We start from the raw sequence: 21,568 nt of genomic DNA on the forward strand, positions 1-21,568 counted from the left end.
TGCATGTTTCTGGGACTTCTTCTCCTCTTCCTCTGCTTTCTTTCTACGTCCTCCTCAGTTCTCCTTCACGTTCCTCTGACCTTAAATCCTCCGTCTTCTCCGTCACTCTGAGCCTCCATGTTTTATTCAGCTTCTCATTCTTCCATTAGTGCCACAGAGAAGACGTCCTGCTCTTCTGGCCTTTCCTTCTTCCAGTCCAGCGGTTCTTCTGGCTTTAGCTCCAATCTAGAAATTATATTTAGCCTCCAGCAGAAGCAGCAGAACCTTCACACTGGAAAAAATGCTCCTCTAAAAACAAGAGAATAAATCTTATTTCAAGGAACTTTTACTTTGAAATGAGTGAAAAAATCTCCCAAAGGAACAAGTGAAAAATGTCTTGGTAAGATGTCTGGAAATAAGATTTGATATTAGAACATTAAGATGTAAAAAATAGCTGGAAACCTTATTTTAAGTTCTATTTTACCAGGATGGTCAAGCTTAGGTGTCTTAAAATGAGCCAGATATGCTAAAAAAAAGCAGTTTTTCACTCAAAAATAGATTTTTGCTTTCATGTAACCTCCTAATTTGAGATGTTTAACCCTCCTGTTGTCTTCATTTACGGGCACCAAAAAATATCATTTCCTCGTCTGAAAAAAATTCATCAAAAAAAAATTCCCAAATTTCTGCAAATTTGCAAAACCTTCAGGAAGAAAATTCCACTAATTCCTTAAAGTTTTAATTTAAAAAAACAAAACAAAAACTCGGATAAAATGAGAGAAAACATCAATGAGCATAACTATCCACCCCTACAGTCGGTTGTTTGTAGATCAGCAGAAAGCCCAGCTGCAGGCCGTCTTTGGTCAGTCTATGAGCTGACATCACTCATGGGAAGCTCCAGCTCCTTCAGGTTTGATGGTTTGTGCTTATGAACAGCAATCTTTAAGTCTGACCACAGATTCTCTGTTGGATTGAGGTCTGGGCTTTGACTAGGCCATTCCAACACATTTATACGTTTCTCCTTAAACCACTCAGGTGTTGCTTTAGCTGCATGTCTTTGTCCTGCTGGAAGGTGAACCTCCATCCTAGTCTCAGATCTCTTACAGAATGCTGCAGGCTTTGCTCTACAATATCCCTGTATTTAGCTCCATCCATCTTTCCCTCCACTCGGACCACTTTCTCAGTCCCTGCAGCTGAAAACATCCCCTCAGCATGATGCTGCCTCCACCATGCTTCACTGTAGGGATGGTGTTCTTGGTGTGATGAGATGTGTTGGATGTATATCAGCGTTTTCCTTGATGACCAAAAAGTTCAGCTTTAGTCTCCTCTGACCAGAGCACTTCCTCCATACATTCTCCATACGTCTCAAAATGTGCCTTCTTATTTTTAGCTGAAGTCATGTCTTTCTTCTGGTCAATCTTCCATAAAGCCCAGCTCTATGGAGTGTACGGCTTATTGTGGTCCAGTGGACAGAAACGGCCTCTGCTGTGGAACTCTGCAGCTCCTCCAGGCTTACCTTTGGTCTTTGTGCTGACCTTCTGATTAATGCTCTCCTCACTCGGTCTGTGAGTTTTGGTGGGCGGCCCTCTGTTGGCAGGTTCTTTCCATCCATCCATCCTCTATCCACCGCTTTATCCTCACTAGGGTCATGGGGGGTGCTGGAGTCTATCCCAGCTGACTCTGGTGAAGGCAGGGGACACCCTGGACAGGTCACCAGTCTGTCACAGGGCTACATATACAGACACACAATCACACTCACATTCACACCTACGGGCAATTTAGAGTAACCAGTTAACCTCAGCATGTTTTTGGACTGTGGGAGGAAGCCGGAGTACCCGGAGAAAACCCACGCATGCACAGGGAGAACATGCAAACTCCATGCAGAAAGATCCCAGGCCGGGATTTGAACCGGGGATCTTCTTACTGCAAGGCGACAGCGCTAACCACTACGTGTTCTTTCTATTTGCTTATAATGGATTTGATGGTGCTCCTGGGGATCATCAAAGATTCAGATATTTTTTATAACCCAACCCTGACTTGTACTTCTCTGTAACTTTGTCCCTGACTTGTCTGGATCGTTCCTTGGTCTTCATGGTGGTGTTTGTTCAGTGGTTCCTCTTATTTCGGTGTTCCAGCCTCTGGGGCCTTTCAGAGAAGGTGTGTTTCTACTGACAGATCCTATGACATGCAGGTGGACCTCATTCACTAATTAAGTGACTTCTGAAGGTAACTGGTTGCACCAGAGCTTTTTAGGGACTTCATAACAAAGGGGGTGGATACATTTGCACGTGCTGATTTTCACTTTTTAGTTTTAAAAATTATTTTTTTCTATATAAATTTCTCATTTCAAACTGACTATTTTTTGCTCATTGACGCCTCAAATAAAACTCAGATTTGTAAAAATTATTTAAATTAGATTTTGTGATATTTCAAAATAGGTTAAAAGCCAACGGAGGGTGAATACTTTTACAAGTCATCACAGCGGGACACATATGGACAAACAGCGACATTTAGATGAAACCTGCAGACACTGTGTGGTTTACTGTGGAAATGATGAACTGAGTTTATTGCTGATAAATGTCAGGCTGTTCCTGATGTTTAGCACAAAGATAATTCAGTAAATGTGAACATTTCTGCACTAAACCAAAGGAACCATCAGGAGTTGTGGTTATTTACAGGTTATTCTGCTGTGGTTTTACTGGTTCTACCGGTTCTACTGGTTTTACTGGTTCTACTGGTTCTACTGGGGATCAGACTGGACTGGAACCAGCTGGACATCTCTGCTGCAGTGTGTGCTATCTGGAGGTTTTTATTTCAGAGCTTTTCGTCCAGGAAAGAGAAGCAGCGCCTCGTCTGACAGAACCCAGCTCAGGGAGGGGTGATGACGTGCTTCTGCTTTCATCACCGTCCTCTTCCACTTCCTCCCTCTGATCAGTGACGTCGTTTAGTTTTGCTTTCCCTCATCCCTCCTCCTCCTCCTCTTCATCTCCCTCTGAGAGCGAAGCAGCGTTAATAATGGCGTCTTGTTTTTCCTCCCTGCCTGATCTCTGTGCTGCCGCTGCTGAAAATGGCAGGATTACTACAAATCGGGGATAATCCGCTGCCCTGACGGCGTTTCCATTCCCGAGCTGAGGGAGGCATGTGACTACCTCTGCATCTCCTTCAACTACAGCACCATCAAGTGCAGAGACCTGAGTGAGTATCTGACAGAAAGTCCGGCCGCCGGCTCAGCTCGTGTAGGCGCTGTGTTTGCCACAGTTTGGTGAGTGTCTGCTGCTGCTTGTTGTTTTGCATGCACAGCTGCTGCCTTTAAATCAGAACGTCGTCGTCTATGAAACACGCAGCGTTTAGGACGAGCTGCTGACGGAGCCTCAGGTAGCTCAGCGTTTGTTTGAATCACTGAGCTGCATGATGTGTGACATTTGTGTTGTTATTGTGCACTTGTTTGTGTATCTGAGTGTGTGGGAGGAACTGCTGCTGCTGGATGCTGAGATCTAAGTAGGTCATGATTAGCTGTGAGAACTAAAGCCCGTTACAGACGTTATTCACCAGCCGTCTGACTTAAATCACATCAGAGCCGTGTTCTGTTTCAGAGTTTGCTTTGGTCGGAGCATCAGGACGCCCCAAAGTCCCGTTTAGCAGGAATATGTGGGTCATACAGCAGAGCCACAGGTTCCCATCAACTGAAAAACACCGTTAGCATGGAGCTAAAAGGCTCCTTTAACCTCCGTATAAAGAGAAGAAAACTTCTGTTTATTTGTCCTTAAAACCACCACAAGTTTATCCATCGCTTGGTTTGGTCGATTTCACGTTTCACAGCCGTGTTTACACAAACTGATTTACTGTCTTTGCTCAGCAGTGATTCTGCTGGACGGCAGCTTTAAAAGTACAGCAGAAAATGTGCAAATTTAAAATACAAACATCTAGGAGAATAAATCATTATGCAGCTGGTCCTCGACTGACATCGGAGTTTCATTCCTACGGATGGATATAAGACGATTTTCACCGTCAGTCTGATGCCTGGTAAAAATGTAAACAAAGCCGTCACATGCATCACGATGTCCATCAGGTCTTCATAAGGTCATGACCAACGACTTTCATGTATGTATGAATCATTTTACCAGAAGATAACAGAATATTGTAACGGACTGATGATGTTGTTGTTGATGTTCAGGTTTCAGTGTTTATTGTTCAGTTCCAGATTCACCTGATGTCAGTGAACGGGTCACGTTTAGTTAGCTCACCTCCATTTTGCGTCTCGTTTTTCTCGTTGTGCGTCTTTTTCTCGTTTTGCGTCTCGTTTTGCGTCTCGTTTTGCGTCTTTTTCTCGTTTTGCGTCTCGTTTTTCTCGTTTTGCATCTTTTTCTCGTTTTGCGTCTTTTTCTCGTTTTGCGTCGTTTTTGTTGTTTTGCGTCTTGTTTTTCGTTTTGCGTCTTGTTTTTCTTGTTTTGCGTCGTTTTTGTTGTTTTGCGTCTTGTTTTTCTCATTTTGCGTCGTTTTTCTCGTTTTGCGTCGTTTTTGTTGTTTTGCGTCTTTTTCTCGTTTTGCGTCTTTTTCTCGTTTTGCGTCGTTTTTGTTGTTTTGCGTCTTGTTTTTCGTTTTGCGTCTTGTTTTTCTTGTTTTGCGTCGTTTTTCTCGTTTTGCGTCGTTTTTCTCGTTTTGCGTCTTGTTTTTCTCGTTTTGCGTCGTTTTTGTTGTTTTGCGTCTTGTTTTTCTTGTTTTGCGTCTTGTTTTTCTTGTTTTGCGTCGTTTTTCTCGTTTTGCGTCGTTTTTGTCGTTTTGCGTCTTGTTTTTCTCGTTTTGCGTCGTTTTTCTCGTTTTGCGTCGTTTTTCTCGTTTTGCGTCGTTTTTGTTGTTTTGCGTCTTGTTTTTCTCGTTTTGCGTCTTGTTTTTCTCGTTTTGCGTCTTGTTTTTCTCGTTTTGCATCGTTTTTCTCGTTTTGTGTCTTGTTTTTCTTGTTTTGCGTCGTTTTTGTTGTTTTGCGTCTTGTTTTTCTCGTTTTGCGTCGTTTTTCTCGTTTTGCGTCGTTTTTGTTGTTTTGAGTCTTGTTTTTCGTTTTGCGTCTTGTTTTTCTTGTTTTGCGTCGTTTTTGTCGTTTTGCGTCTTGTTTTTCTCGTTTTGCGTCGTTTTTCTCGTTTTGCGTCGTTTTTCTCGTTTAGCGTCGTTTTTGTTGTTTTGCGTCTTGTTTTTCTCGTTTTGCGTCTTGTTTTTCTCGTTTTGCGTCTTGTTTTTCTCGTTTTGCATCGTTTTTCTCGTTTTGTGTCTAGTTTTTCTCGTTTTGCGTCGTTTTTCTCGTTTTGCGTCTTGTTTTTCTCGTTTTGCGTCGTTTTTCTCGTTTTGTCTTGTTTTTCTCGTTTTGTGTCTTGTTTTTCTCGTTTTGCGTCGTTTTTCTCGTTTTGTGTCTTGTTTTTCTCGTTTTGTGTCTTGTTTTTGTCGTTTTGCGTCTTTTCTCGTTTTGCGTCGTTTTTGTCGTTTTGCGTCTTGTTTTTCTCGTTTTGCGTCGTTTTTCTCGTTTTGCGTCGTTTTTCTCGTTTAGCGTCGTTTTTGTTGTTTTGCGTCTTGTTTTTCTCGTTTTGCGTCTTGTTTTCTCGTTTTGCGTCTTGTTTTTCTCGTTTTGCATCGTTTTTCTCGTTTTGTGTCTTGTTTTTCTCGTTTTGCGTCGTTTTTCTCGTTTTGCGTCTTGTTTTTCTCGTTTTGCGTCGTTTTTCTCGTTTTGTCTTGTTTTTCTCGTTTTGTCTTGTTTTTCTCGTTTTGTGTCTTGTTTTTCTCGTTTTGCGTCGTTTTTCTCGTTTTGTGTCTTGTTTTTCTCGTTTTGTGTCTTGTTTTTCTCGTTTTGCGTCTTTTCTCGTTTTGCGTCGTTTTTCTCGTTTTGTGTCTTGTTTTTCTCGTTTTGTGTCTTGTTTTTGTCGTTTTGCGTCGTTTTTCTCGTTTTGCGTCTTGTTTTTGTCGTTTTGCGTTGTTTTTGTCGTTTTGCGTCTTGTTTTTGTCGAAGCCCTGGTATCAGAAGCGTCTGACTTACGCTGGGAACCATAATGAAGGACAAAAAGTTAGTGAATGCAGCACAATCCAAGGTGGAGTACAACCAGAGAATGGAAACAAAGCCGTCTGATAGCGCCGAATGACAACGTATTCATCCGCTCATCAACTAGTTCCGTGTAACCAGTTCTGATGTAACGCTGCAGGTCGAGGACGTCGTAAACCGAGGACTTCCTGTATAAGATAAGATGAAATAAACTTTATTGATCTTCTCAGTGGAGATGTAAATCTTACAGCAGCTGGATGAGGCCTGAAAGAAGCAGCAAAATAATTATAAAAGTACAGTCTGGCTGAAAATAAAGGTAGAGGAAAGGCGAGGCTTCATGAATTTACATATCGATATGTATGGAAAAGACATGGTGGATTAAAAGTAGACGTATATCTATGAAACAGCAGCATAGTTTGGTTTTCATTTGGTTCTTTAATAACTATTAAAACAGTAACTAATGCTGAACATTGATGAAAATATCCAAAAAAGTTCTGCTTGAAATAACTTACAGTACATACAAGACAAGAAGCAGCTTTATTTAAAGATGTAAAAACCATAGAGCAGATTTAAAATGTCCTAAAAACAAACAAAAGAACATCTAAATTAGATTTGTTTTCATTAGCTGCTCATGAATGCTGTCAGAAGGTGGCGCTGTCGGCCGTCCCAGCTGTAATAAACACAGTAGAAGATCTGTCTGCTGCTAAAGATACTGAAGAAGACAAACAAGTGACGGTACTTCTGCTCTGTACAGTACTCCAGAAAACATAGTACAGCAAATATAGCACTCTAAAAATACCACGATGTCCGCCTACATCCCGGTATATTTAGCAGGTCCTGGACATTCTGACCCACAATCCTCTGCAGCAGGAAGTACATCAATGTTTTCATAGAAACAAGCTTTAGCTCATTTCAGACGATGAGCTGCTATTTTGGCTCACTTATTTCTAGTCATTTGTTCTGTTCGCATCGCTTCACTTTTCTGTCAAGCACTTAATTTGGCCCCAGAATTTCTCTCAGGATAAAAAAGCCCATCTCATCTAGTACCTAATATAATCTAGTACCTATCTCATCTAGTACCTGATCTTTTCTTGTATCTGATCTAATCTAGGACCTCATCTTATCTAGTACCTAATATAATCTAGTGCCTATCTCATCTAGTACCTAATATAATCTAGTACCTATCTCATCTAGTACCTAATATAATCTAGTGCCTATCTCATCTAGTACCTAATATAATCTAGTACCTATCTTATCTAGTACCTAATATAATCTAGTGCCTTATCTCATCTAGTACCTGATCTTTTCTTGTATCTGATCTAATCTAGGACCTCATCTTATCTAGTACCTAATATAATCTAGTGCCTCATCTTATCTAGTACCTAATATAATCTAGTACCTATCTTATCTAGTACCTAATATAATCTAGTGCCTCATCTTATCTAGTACCTAATATAATCTAGTACCTATCTTATCTAGTACCTAATATAATCTAGTGCCTCATCTTATCTAGTACCTAATATAATCTAGTACCTATCTTATCTAGTACCTAATATAATCTCGTGCCTATCTCATCTAGTACCTAATATAATCTAGTGCCTATCTTATCTAGTACCTAATATAATCTAGTACCTATCTTATCTAGTACCTAATATAATCTAGTGCCTATCTTATCTAGTACCTAATATAATCTAGTGCCTATCTCATCTAGTACCAAATATAATCTAGTGCCTATCTCATCTAGTACCTAATATAATCTAGTGCCTATCTTATCTAGTACCTAATATAATCTAGTGCCTCATCTTATCTAGTACCTAATATAATCTAGTACCTATCTTATCTAGTACCTAATATAATCTAGTACCTATCTTATCTAGTACCTAATATAATCTAGTGCCTATCTCATCTAGTACCTAATATAATCTAGTGTCTATCTCATCTAGTACCTAATATAATCTAGTACCTATCTTATCTAGTACCTAATATAATCTAGTACCTATCTCATCTAGTACCTAATATAATCTAGTGCCTATCTTATCTAGTACCTAATATAATCTAGTACCTATCTTATCTAGTACCTAATATAATCTAGTACCTATCTTATCTAGTACCTAATATAATCTAGTACCTATCTTATCTAGTACCTAATATAATCTAGTGCCTCATCTTATCTAGTACCTAATATAATCTAGTACCTATCTTATCTAGTACCTAATATAATCTCGTGCCTATCTCATCTAGTACCTAATATAATCTAGTGCCTATCTCATCTAGTACCTAATATAATCTAGTGCCTATCTCATCTAGTACCTAATATAATCTAGTACCTATCTTATCTAGTACCTAATATAATCTAGTACCTATCTCATCTAGTACCTAATATAATCTAGTGCCTATCTTATCTAGTACCTAATATAATCTAGTACCTATCTTATCTAGTACCTAATATAATCTAGTACCTATCTTATCTAGTACCTAATATAATCTAGTGCCTATCTCATCTAGTACCTAATATAATCTAGTACCTATCTTATCTAGTACCTAATATAATCTAGTGCCTTATCTCATCTAGTACCTGATCTTTTCTTGTATCTGATCTAATCTAGGACCTCATCTTATCTAGTACCTAATATAATCTAGTGCCTCATCTTATCTAGTACCTAATATAATCTAGTACCTATCTTATCTAGTACCTAATATAATCTAGTGCCTTATCTCATCTAGTACCTGATCTTTTCTTGTATCTGATCTAATCTAGGACCTCATCTTATCTAGTACCTAATATAATCTAGTACCTATCTTATCTAGTACCTAATATAATCTAGTGCCTTATCTCATCTAGTACCTAATATAATCTAGTACCTATCTTATCTAGTACCTAATATAATCTCGTGCCTATCTCATCTAGTACCTAATATAATCTAGTACCTATCTCATCTAGTACCTAATATAATCTAGTGCCTATCTTATCTAGTACCTATTATAATCTCGTACCTATCTTATCTAGTACCTAATATAATCTAGTGCCTATCTCATCTAGTACCTAATATAATCTAGTACCTATCTTATCTAGTACCTAATATAATCTAGTGCCTTATCTCATCTAGTACCTGATCTTTTCTTGTATCTGATCTAATCTAGGACCTCATCTTATCTAGTACCTAATATAATCTAGTGCCTCATCTTATCTAGTACCTAATATAATCTAGTGCCTATCTCATCTAGTACCTAATATAATCTAGTACCTATCTTATCTAGTACCTAATATAATCTAGTGCCTTATCTCATCTAGTACCTGATCTTTTCTTGTATCTGATCTAATCTAGGACCTCATCTCATCTAGTACCTAATATAATCTAGTGCCTATCTTATCTAGTACCTAATATAATCTAGTACCTATCTTATCTAGTACCTAATATAATCTAGTGCCTATCTCATCTAGTACCTAATATAATCTAGTACCTATCTTATCTAGTACCTAATATAATCTAGTGCCTTATCTCATCTAGTACCTGATCTTTTCTTGTATCTGATCTAATCTAGGACCTCATCTTATCTAGTACCTAATATAATCTAGTGCCTCATCTTATCTAGTACCTAATATAATCTAGTACCTATCTTATCTAGTACCTAATATAATCTCGTGCCTATCTCATCTAGTACCTAATATAATCTAGTGCCTATCTTATCTAGTACCTATTATAATCTAGTACCTATCTTATCTAGTACCTAATATAATCTAGTACCTATCTTATCTAGTACCTAATATAATCTAGTACCTATCTCATCTAGTACCTAATATAATCTAGTACCTATCTTATCTAGTACCTAATATAATCTAGTACCTATCTTATCTAGTACCTAATATAATCTAGTACCTATCTCATCTAGTACCTAATATAATCTAGTGCCTATCTCATCTAGTACCTAATATAATCTAGTACCTATCTTATCTAGTACCTAATATAATCTAGTACCTATCTTATCTAGTACCTAATATAATCTAGTGCCTTATCTCATCTAGTACCTAATATAATCTAGTGCCTATCTCATCTAGTACCTAATATAATCTAGTACCTATCTTATCTAGTACCTAATATAATCTAGTACCTATCTTATCTAGTACCTAATATAATCTAGTACCTATCTTATCTAGTACCTAATATAATCTAGTGCCTTATCTCATCTAGTACCTAATATAATCTAGTACCTATCTTATCTAGTACCTAATATAATCTAGTGCCTTATCTCATCTAGTACCTGATCTTTTCTTGTATCTGATCTAATCTAGGACCTCATCTTATCTAGTACCTAATATAATCTAGTGCCTCATCTTATCTAGTACCTAATATAATCTAGTACCTATCTTATCTAGTACCTAATATAATCTCGTGCCTATCTCATCTAGTACCTAATATAATCTAGTGCCTATCTTATCTAGTACCTATTATAATCTAGTACCTATCTTATCTAGTACCTAATATAATCTAGTACCTATCTTATCTAGTACCTAATATAATCTAGTACCTATCTCATCTAGTACCTAATATAATCTAGTACCTATCTTATCTAGTACCTAATATAATCTAGTACCTATCTTATCTAGTACCTAATATAATCTAGTACCTATCTCATCTAGTACCTAATATAATCTAGTGCCTATCTCATCTAGTACCTAATATAATCTAGTACCTATCTTATCTAGTACCTAATATAATCTAGTACCTATCTTATCTAGTACCTAATATAATCTAGTGCCTTATCTCATCTAGTACCTAATATAATCTAGTACCTATCTTATCTAGTACCTAATATAATCTAGTACCTATCTTATCTAGTACCTAATATAATCTAGTACCTATCTTATCTAGTACCTAATATAATCTAGTGCCTTATCTCATCTAGTACCTAATATAATCTAGTACCTATCTCATCTAGTACCTAATATAATCTAGGACCTCATCTTATCTAGTACCTAATATAATCTAGTGCCTTATCTCATCTAGTACCTAATATAATCTAGTGCCTATCTCATCTAGTACCTAATATAATCTAGTACCTATCTTATCTAGTACCTAATATAATCTAGTACCTATCTTATCTAGTACCTAATATAATCTAGTACCTATCTTATCTAGTACCTAATATAATCTAGTGCCTTATCTCATCTAGTACCTAATATAATCTAGTACCTATCTTATCTAGTACCTAATATAATCTAGTGCCTTATCTCATCTCGTGCCTTATCTCATCTAGTACCTGATCTTTTCTTGTATCTGATCTAATCTAGGACCTCATCTTATCTAGTACCTCATCTCCTCTTCTACCTTCTATCTTCTGTTTCGTCAGGCGCCCTGATGCATGAGCTGTCCAACGACGGTGCCCGGCGTCAGTTCGAGTGCTACCTGGAGGAGATGGTTCTGCCGCTGATGGTGGCGAGCGCTCAGAGCGGCGAGCGGGAATGTCACGTGGTGGTTCTGACCGACGACGACGTGGTGGACTGGGACGAAGAGTATCCTCCTCAGATGGGCGAGGAGTATTCTCAGAGTAAGACGCTGGGTTTGGTGACAACTAGGGCTGAACCCGAATATCCAGATATTCGTTTGCTACGGCGGTATCCGGTTATTAATTTTGGTATCCGAATATTCGCCGGGCGGAACGAATATGCGGTGTTACAGTCTTCCCTCTGCCTTCGGCTCATATTGGCTCATCTGGTCATGTGATCACATAAACATATACACATATGTCTATGTAATATACACACGTCTGTGATCACCCCAGACGAAAATATTTGGAGCTCGTCTCTTCCCTTCACCTTCGGCCCACTTCAGCTCATCCCGTCATGTTCGGCTCATCTCGGCTCCTCCATTCTTGTTTCTTACCACCACCTGAATGTCCGGGTTGCTGCAGACTCTGACGTCACGCTTCACTTCGTTGCATAAACACAAGACAAGATGCTGAAGACCTCCACTGTTTGGGAATTCTTCAGTTCAACTGAAGACAAAACGAAGGCAAAATTTGAACCCGGGAGACCAGACGAATGAATCCGAATATTCGGGCCGTCTCCACCACACCCCCCACCCCCCTGTTGGACGTTGCGGGGCAGAACGAATATTCAGATATTCGTCTTTAATAGGGCCCGAATATCCGGAGGCCAGAAACCACTATTCGGGCCAGCCTTAGTGACAATAGGCTAGGGTTAGCATGTGCTAACATTGGGTTAGCTCCAGTTCACTGGAACCAGGTTCATGTTAAAAGCAGCTGCTGTTTACTTTACATGATCCTGAACCCGGTTAAACCGTAAAGAATAATTGTGTTTACAGCTGCAAATAAAGATAGTTTTCACTGTTGATTAATTTCTGGATGAATTGTTTAGTTGTTTGGTCTCCAAAATGGTGAAAATATGGATTTCCTAAACCCCAAAGTCTTGTTTTGTCCAATGATCTTCAGATTATAGTCACAGAAAAGGAAAGAAAGCAGAAAGTATTCACATTTAAGAAGCTGAAATCACTGAATGACCTAAAAACAATTAATAAATAGAAAATAGGCCCCAACAGAAAGCAGGACTTCTCCTGTTTCAGTAAAAAGTTTGTGGGTTTCATCTTTAAGGATGTGTTGATCTCAGATCAGCTGTTTGAAGAACATGTGATGGATCCTCGTGTTGACTTTTCTTCTTCTCCTCTTCAGTCATCTACAGCACCAAACTTTACCGCTTCTTCAAATACATCGAGAACAGAGACGTGGCCAAATCAGTGCTGAAGGACCGAGGCCTGAAGAAGATCCGCCTGGGGATAGAAGGTACTTCAATACACTTCTATTTCACATCATCTTAAAAAAATAAGGATTTAGAGTTGATATGTTCTCTTAGACAGATTTGAATTAGAATTTTGACGTGTCAGTGCTCTGAAAGTAGAAAAACAATTGGAAAACGGGTGAATTTGAACCAAAATGTTTATAAAAATGTTTACTGAAAAACAGCCATTTGGATCATCTTCTTCAATGACAGGAAATGCTTTACAACTTTATCCAAAAAAAATCGAAAAGAAATTGTTTAAAAAAAGGTTCACTAATGATATTTATGATGAACAGTCTGCAGGTTGTGGTGAAAGTAATGTATAAATGCTGCACACTGACGTTTTTCTGACATTTTAGACGACATTCTAAACTACGACGTTTTTGTGATATTTTGAACAACATATTAAACTATGACGTACTGAGTGACACCTCCTCTGGTCTCTACAGTATTAAACAGAAAGAGGCGCCACCTGATGGAACAACCAGGAACTACATCCACTGTACTTAAAGTGTGTATTTTCTGACTTCCTTTGTGTACTTCCTGTCAGGATACCCGACCTATAAGGAGAAGGTGAAGCGCCGTCCCGGCGGCCGTCCTGAGGTCATCTACAACTACGTCCAGCGTCCATTCATCCGGATGTCCTGGGAGAAGGAGGAGGGGAAGAGTCGCCACGTTGACTTCCAGTGTGTCAAGTCCAAGTCAACGACCAACCTGGCAGCGGCCGCCGCCGACATCCCCCAGGACCAGCTGGTGGTGATGCAGCCACCGGGGCCTCAGGTGGACGAGCTGGACACTCTACCGCCACCACCGGGGGGCGTCGACCTTCACCAGCCAATGCCGCCGCTCGGACCGGACAACAACCCGGGACCGCCGGCGGTCTATGAGGCCCAGAACCAGCAGGACAACAGAGAACACAGTGTCGCCCATGGCAACCAGCAGCAGCACACTCAGGCCACGTACCACTACGACCCCGACCCCGACACCCCATCGCCCTCCGCATGAAGCCCCGCCCACAGACTGTTAGCATCCTACATCTGAGGAGGATCAGTTCTGGTTCCAGATCAGTGTTTCTTTAAATCCTCTCAGTTCAACACCTGACCCTCTTACCCCCAGAACCTCGCCAGAACCACCTCAGAACATCTGGTTCTTCATTTCCAGTAACTTATTGATTAGAGTTCTACCTTCAGACTGAAGAATATCTCCAGAGTTCCAGGTCCTTGAAGTCCATAGAGGAGGGTCCAGATTTATCAATTTCTAATGGAATTTTTCCATAATTTCTGAGCCTCAGAACTGGACCCACCTCTATGGACTTTAAGGACCTGGAATGTTCTGAGACAAAACTTAATGGAAGCAGGAAAAGAGAACGTCTCCTGGAGAAAGTTCTAGAGTAGACCTACCGACACCTGGAGAAAGTTCTAGCGTAGACCTACCGACAACTGGAGAAAGTTCTAGCGTAGACCTACCGACAACTGGACAGTAGGTCTACTCTAGAACTTTCTTCTGAGGACGTTCTCCTCTATGGACTTGAAGGACCTGGAACTCTGGAAATATTTCCAGTCTGAAGTAGAACTCTGATCATTGATGAATTTACTGGAGATGAAGAACCAGAAGTTAAAGGTTCAGTTTGTTAGAAGTTCACTCTGATGGCAACAACAGAATTGTCACTGAGGAGAAAGAATTTAAACTGACCTCGTGTTGCTCTCAGTGGGAACTTCTTCTCCATCTTCTTCTGAATCTTCTCCTCCTCGTGGCCACCACCACTTTGCCTTGTCATTGCACGACAGCTGCAGCTGGTTCCTCAGCATCCGGATGATCAGAAGAACATTGTTGGTCCACATTTGTTGTTTTCTGAAGGACTGGAGTCTCTGGAAGTTTCTGTTTTTCACGCTGTAGTTTTGAAATCCTCCTCGTCTTGTTGGTTTCTTCTTGTTTTTACAGTTTGTTTGTCCTGACTGAGGACAGAATCCACGTTGAACACGATGTTTTTTAATAAAAAATTCACAACAGCTTCAGACCCTCCTTATTTCAGTCCCAAAGTCTTCAGGTTTCCACCAATAATAATAATAAATAAGTGTTTATTTTATTTCTGTTGGTCTTTGCCATAAAAAAGCTTGTCAGGTATGTTTACATGTTTATTTTTTTTGCTGTAAAACTAAAATTAATTCAGTAAATTTGTATAAAATCTCAAGTTTTTCGTGACATTTTGGACAAGATACTAAACTGACGTTTTTGATGAAATTTCGAACGCCATGCTAAACTCTGACTTTTTTGTGACATTTTGGATGTCATACTAAATGAAGACTTTTTTGATGAGATTTCCAACGACATGCTTTTTTGACTTTTTTGTTGGACGACATACTAAAGTATCACATTTTAGTAACATTTTGGACAACATAATAAACCAGCGGTTCTCAACTGGTGGTCTGAGTAGCCCTGGGGGTACATGAAGGTATGCCAGGGAGTACGGGAGATTAAAAAAACATTTAAAACTAACAACAATTCAACAATTCAAAAATCCAATTAAAAAACAATGAGATTTTTTTCAACATGTGGTAAAAACATGCCATATGATGAAATAATGTAAAGTAGGCCGTGAAAAACACGCCACAGCAGTTTTCTTTCAAAAAAAAGCATCATGAATTTTGCCCAAAAAAAACACCATAGTATGATCGGACTCATCTCTGATGGGGATGAGTCTGCTTACAGACTGGAGGTAGACAACCTGGTGACCTGGTGCAGCCGGAACAACCTGGAGCTCAACGCCCAGAAGACAGTGGAGATGGTGGTGGACTTCAGGAGGAACACAGCCCCCCCCTGCTCCCATCAAGCTCTCTGACTCCACAGTGCTCACCGTGGAGTCTTTCTGCTTTTTGGGATCCATCATCTCCCAGGACCTGAAGTGGGAGATGAACATCACCTCCATAACCAAGAAGGCACAGCAGAGGATGTACTTCCTGAGGCAGCTGAAGAAGTTCAACCTGCCAAAGACTATGATGGTGCACTTCTACACGGCCATCATAGTCCATGAGTCAAGTGGCTAAAACTGGGCTCATCGGTACCACTTTGGGGGGCAAATTCTCATTCTCTCTGTGTTTCCACAAAATGTCAGTGGCTTTTGCGTAGAAGGCTTGGTCAAAAACTACCACTATATGTGGTAGTTGCAGCCTGTTCCTAATCTTCATACTTTGTGTCAGAATCTCCTGAACTGTTGATCAGTCAGTGGCAGGGGCAGTGGTTGTTGGAAGATATCCCAGAGTGTCTTGGATGCCTTCTTCCTCATCTCTTGTCTGAATATTGAAGCCAGTCCATCCATCTACAGTTTGTCTGGAGGAACAATGCATGTGAGCTACCAACCAGAGCAGGTTGTTTTGTTTGAGCATCTCTCAGTACTTTCTCACATTTTAAGTCAACATGTGGCCTTGGGACAGAGTCAGTGTGTTCTCCTCCACTGTAAACTGGAGTAAACACCTCTCCTGGTTCAATAGTCCTCTCTTGTCTTTTTGGATGACCTTTGTGGGTTTGGGTTTAGGCATTGAGCCATACACCTTTGGTTGCACAATTATCCCGTTTACCCTGTGTGATGTTCCAGCCCCAGATGGTGTCTCTTCATTGTGATCAATGCTGTCCCATGCCGCTGTTGTTGGAACATGAAGCTGGATGTTCAGTGGCAATGGAACACTTTCAGCTCAAGTGTTCAGTCAGTTTTTGCAAACACAAAGCAGTATCAATTAGTAATACAGTCATGAAAAAATTATCAGACCTCCTTGTTTTCTTCCATTTCTTGTTCATTTTAATGTCTGGTACCCGTAAAGTTACATTTGTTTGGACAAATATAATGATGACAACAAAAATAGCTCATAAGAGTTTAATGTCAGAGCTGATATCAGACATTTTCCATGTTTTTCTAGATAATAACCAGAATCCCTTCAGTTCTTCCATCAGTAGGTGTAGCATTGATGATTGCTTACAGCCCATTCCTGTTGCACTAATTCTAATTAATCTGCTTTTTTTAGGGCTTGTGATTCTCCATTTAGCATTTGCTGATTTTTCACATGCTTTCAGTTGGATTTAGATCTGGTGATTGAGCAGGTCGAGGCATGGTTCCAATGTTCTGGTTCTCCATCCAGACTTTTCCTGACCTTGCCGTGTGGTAAGGAGCATCGTCTTGTTGGAAAATCCAGTCATTGGAGACAGGAAAGAGTTTTCCATCTGATGGAAGAAGACTGTTTTCTAGAGTAGCCCCAAACATGACCTGGTTCATTGTCCCTGTTCCACCCAGACTGAAACTACCCCAGATGGTCACTGATCCACCCCCATGTTTTACTGTAGGGGCAGTATAAGTGTAAAAACCTACTTGGCAATAAAACCGATTCTGAAAAAAATTATATTTTTCCAACATGTCCTAAAAACATGCCACATGATGAAATAATGTAAAGTAGGCTGTTAAAAACACTACAGAACAGTTTTCTTTGAAAACCAAAATCATGAATTTTGTCCAAAAAAAACGCCATAGTATAGTATGTCGAAAAAAAATCAAATTTTTTTTCGACATGTGGTAAAAACATGCCATATGATGAAATAATGTAAAGTAGTCCAAAAAAAAAAGAAAGCGCCATAGTACACTATAATGTAAGGTAGGGCGTGAAAAACGTCCAAAATTTGACCAAAAACGCCACAGTTTTCCAGCAGTTCTCAAATGGGGGTACGAGTACCCCTGGGGGTACTTGTAGCATTTTCTTGCATTGATATAAAATGTAACATATCAGAAACTGATGACGTAGTGCTGCACTTTATGTCCGTCTCTTTTGTCAGCCAAACATGCTTTTCTTTGGTTGGGGGGTACATGAATGAAAAAATAGCACACAGGGGGTACGTCCTGGACAAAGGCTGACGTATTAAACTAGGAAGCTTTTGATGAAATTTTGGACAACATATAAACTATGAATTTTTGGTCATATTTTGGACCACATACTAAACAGACATGTTCAGGTGTTCTTTGTGGGAAAACTCAGAGATTTCAGGGATCATTCCACTTTCTCTGTTCACTTTCTGCTTCAACTTTAAACTAAATGTCCTTCACTAAGCCAGCCCTCTGGACTTCCAGTAAGCTGTGTTCCTATTGACTGTCTGAAGTTTCAAACTAACAGAGAACTACTCAGGAACTTAGAAGATTTCAGTCCTTGGACTGTCTGAAAGTTAAATCTAACAGAGATCTACTGTGGGACTTAGAAAATTTCATCCCTCAGACTGTGTGAAAGCTCAGGTCCTGAGGACTGGGGAGGTGTGGAGGCTTTGGAAAGTCTTGGAACTGAGGGTTCAACCCTCCAGCACAAAGGCTGAAGTCCAACCTCCTGAGAAAGACGGTCGAGTCGAGTCTCGAGTTAAAAAAAACTTGAAAAATGACAAAAAAATCGATGATAAATACGCTAAAAGAAGAAGAATTAGTAGCTCAGGGGGATAAGAGGAGAGACTACCAAGTGGAAGGTAGCAGGTTCAAGATCTATTACTGGCAGCTTTCTGTCTAAATTTTTTTTAAATTTAAGAAGGGTCTGGTCTTGAACCTGCAGCTCCATAGGTAAACCCTTAACTCACTGAGCTACAGATCAGATAAAAAGAAATAAACTCGTAGTCCCTTTGACATCATAGTTTCCAAGTGACCACATGGGTGGAGCCAAGGCGGAGTCAGGGCGGAGAGTAGGCGGGGAGGTGGGTGGCGGCCTCCCCCCTCTACTCCCCCACTGCCCACCACACCTTCCCCCACTCGACGAGTTTTTCGAAAATCCGAGTCTCGACGTGTTTCCCGAGTTTCTGGAGTTTCCACCAGGTCAGAACAAGTTGTCATGAAGAGATGTTGAAGTCGGCGAGGATGGAGTGACTTTTTACAGCGACTAGAAGGAAGACGACTAGAAGAGCAGGTCTTTAACCAGCATCCCTAAAATCCATGCAGTCGCTCCAGAGAAATGAAGGGAGGTCAACTTTTATCAGCCTCCATCCAGATGTTCAACTTGATATCTTTACTTTGACATTTTTAGCTCCACAAACCTTTAGTATCACACTTTATCATCATTTATTAGGACTTTAATGGAATCCAGCAGCAGATTTAGTTTTTGTTCACAAACTTTATTCTTGTCGTCGTGGGACTGCAGGATTTAAAACTGTTCCTTCTATTTGACCTCATGTTTATTAGTTTTAATGCAGAAAGTTATTTTAATTGTCCATTAGTCTCTAAAAAACAAATAATAAATTGGATTAGTCAAGAGGTTTAAATTTCTTATTTGTCATATTTTAAATATGACAAAAAATATAAAAATATAAAAATAAAGCGTCTTGAGACAGTTTGACCTGTAATTGGTGTTCTATAAATAAAATAGAATTTAAATTGTATGTATCTTGTAATGTTGGAGGAATTCAGACATATATGTTGGAAAACACATTTTCTTTGTCCATTAATCTGTTGATTGTTTTCTCCACTAATTCATTTCTTGTTTTGGTTTATTAAATGTCAAACCCAAATATATTCAGTTTACTGTCATAAAAACCAAAAAGATTTACATTCATGATGCAGGAATCAGACAGTTTTTCTCTTTTTATCTTCGTTTAGTCACAAAGATAGTTGATAATGTGTGAATTGTTGCAGCTTGTGAGCCGTAGAAGGTTTTAATGTTTGGGGCCGAGTGTCAGAAAACATTTAGAAACCAACATCAACTAAACAACAAAGATTTGAACATCATTAAAGGGAAATCCAACTTTTGCATGACAATGTCTAATTAAAGGACATTTATTTCCAACGTAAATGTGTGATATTCATCCTCTGGAGCTTCTCTTCTCATCGTCTTCCACCTGGACTGGTTTGGTCGGGAGCATGAGCAACAAACATGAAAAACTGCACTTTAACATCAATGAATGACACTGAAGTTTAATCTGTACATAAATGAGACTGAGTCTGGATGTGCTGCTCTGTCATTAACTCCTAAGTTTAGAGAAAGTTCAAACTAAAGAGGACAGTTCAGATCAGACTTGACAATGAGCTGATTCTGAACAAACATCTCAGACTTTCTGAGCTTCAGCACCTCTAGAAGATATTTGAACAACAAGCAACTCCAGAGATCCAGAAGTTGGAGAGAGTTAGCTTTAGCTGAGCCAAAGAACATGTGGGACGCTTTAAACTATATTTAAATTAGATATATTATTTATTTATATTTATTGTATTACATTTTATTATTTGTTTTTGTATGTATTATATTTATTTTATGATTTATATTTCATTATTATTTTATAAGTAATATTCTATTCTTTAGATTTTGTCTATAAATGTAACTTTATTATATTTATTAAATATATTCTATTCTATTATAGTTTTGATTTATATTTTATAATATATATGTTGTTTATATGTATTATTAGTTATTATACGATTAATTTATTATAGATATTACTACATTATATTTATGTTATGATTTATATTATATTATACACATATATATTTGAATATATTTTAAAAATTAGAATTCATTTATATATTATTTTATTGCTACTTTTATTTATAGATACCTATGTGGTGAAAAGTCCAATTTTTTGTGTTTTTTTTAAATTTATATAAATTTAGTATCATGAGATAAAAGCTTAAATTTTAGTAAAAACTTAAAGCTGCAGTGCTGAACTTTAATAGGAATAAATAGTTTGGAGTCGCGGTTCGGATTCAGCTTCAGTGTCGGTGAAACTCTGAATTATTTGGTTTCTATGGCGACCAGAGATTGTACATAAAGAAAGAAAATCTGAGCGTTAAACTTGTTTGTCTCAGATTTTGATCTGAAAACCGGTGGTCGACTTAAAAGGTGATGAACTCTTCCTAAAGCACCTCAGAACTGTAATTATTCACTTTCTTCACCTTTAATCAGTTCAGACCGTTAAAGGTTCAGAATTAATTCCTCTTCCTGCCACCAGGAGGCGCTGAACGTTCACAGCAGGTTTCACTCTAAACCCACCACCGCTTCTTGAGCTGCACTCATTCATCCATTATTTCAGGAATCATCGTTATTTACAGCTGGCAGACAGAAATGAATCCGTTTATGGAATTAATTATCAAAAGTCTCATCATCTGATCTGCTTTTCTGAGAACCGTGGTTTAAAAAGGTTTAAAAACACCACAGAGGAAGCCTTCAGAGGATCTAGTCCAGAATATTTAGCTGTAAAGCATTAAAGATTGAGTATTTAAAGTCATTTAAATAATCTGATGAGCTGTTTAGATATAAATTCATAAATACTGATGATTAAAAACATTTTTACGTCTCTGATTGAACATTTCCTCCCCACAGCTGAACGTTTTGTTCCTTCTCAGTATTCTAAAGCTGCTATTCATCAAACTTAACCCTCCTGTTGTCTTCATTTACAGGCACCAAAAAATATTGTTTCCTGTCTGAAAAAAATCCAAAAATTCAACAAAAAAATTCCCCAAATTTCTGAAAATTTGCAAAACCTTCAGAAAGAAAATTCCAATAATTCCTTCAAAGTTTCCCTTAAAGGTTTTTTTTTTTTTTTTTTTTAAAAATCCCCAAATTTGGCAAGAAAATTCTTGTAATTTTTTTTGAAAAATGAGTAAAAATCTTCCAAAAAAAAAAAATCCTAAAAATATCTAAAGTGATTCCATATATATCAGTAAAACTTCTTTCTTTAAGAACATTCACATAAAAATCAACCAAAATCCAGGAATTTCTTTGGATTTTGGTTGATTTTTATGTGAATGTTCTTTTAACATTTCTTTTTTTCCACCAAAA

At 38.6% G+C, this 21,568-nt stretch overlaps 1 protein-coding gene and 1 long non-coding RNA gene across 4 annotated transcripts in view; one reads left to right on the forward strand and one right to left on the reverse strand.

The window, feature by feature from the left end:
* Nucleotides 1-14,800, forward strand: part of LOC110966475 (BTB/POZ domain-containing protein 10-like) — a 30,609-nt gene extending 15,809 nt beyond the window's left edge. For both annotated transcript variants that reach the window (XM_022215849.2, XM_022215848.2), the window contains exons 5-8: nt 3,051-3,171; nt 11,348-11,545; nt 12,686-12,796; nt 13,342-14,800. In XM_022215849.2, the coding sequence (XP_022071541.1) occupies nt 3,051-3,171; nt 11,348-11,545; nt 12,686-12,796; nt 13,342-13,796 (885 nt within the window). In that variant the 3' untranslated portion in view covers nt 13,797-14,800. The remainder of the gene's footprint in view (nt 1-3,050; nt 3,172-11,347; nt 11,546-12,685; nt 12,797-13,341) is intronic.
* LOC127534959 (uncharacterized) lies at nt 7,703-11,340 on the reverse strand. 2 transcript variants are annotated; one of them, XR_007943601.1, is made up of 6 exons: nt 9,477-11,340; nt 9,009-9,443; nt 8,659-8,942; nt 7,945-8,624; nt 7,813-7,911; nt 7,730-7,778 (listed from the first exon to the last, which is right to left on the reverse strand). It is a non-coding gene; the product is annotated as an uncharacterized LOC127534959 (long non-coding RNA). The 2 variants fall into 2 exon arrangements; XR_007943602.1 differs by lacking the exon at nt 7,945-8,624 and having other exon boundaries at nt 7,703-7,845; nt 8,625-8,942.
* Nucleotides 14,801-21,568: the final 6,768 nt, after the last annotated feature.

The sequence above is a fragment of the Acanthochromis polyacanthus genome, chromosome 8, assembly GCF_021347895.1.
Source record: "Acanthochromis polyacanthus isolate Apoly-LR-REF ecotype Palm Island chromosome 8, KAUST_Apoly_ChrSc, whole genome shotgun sequence".
Classification (NCBI taxonomy): domain Eukaryota; kingdom Metazoa; phylum Chordata; class Actinopteri; family Pomacentridae; genus Acanthochromis; species Acanthochromis polyacanthus.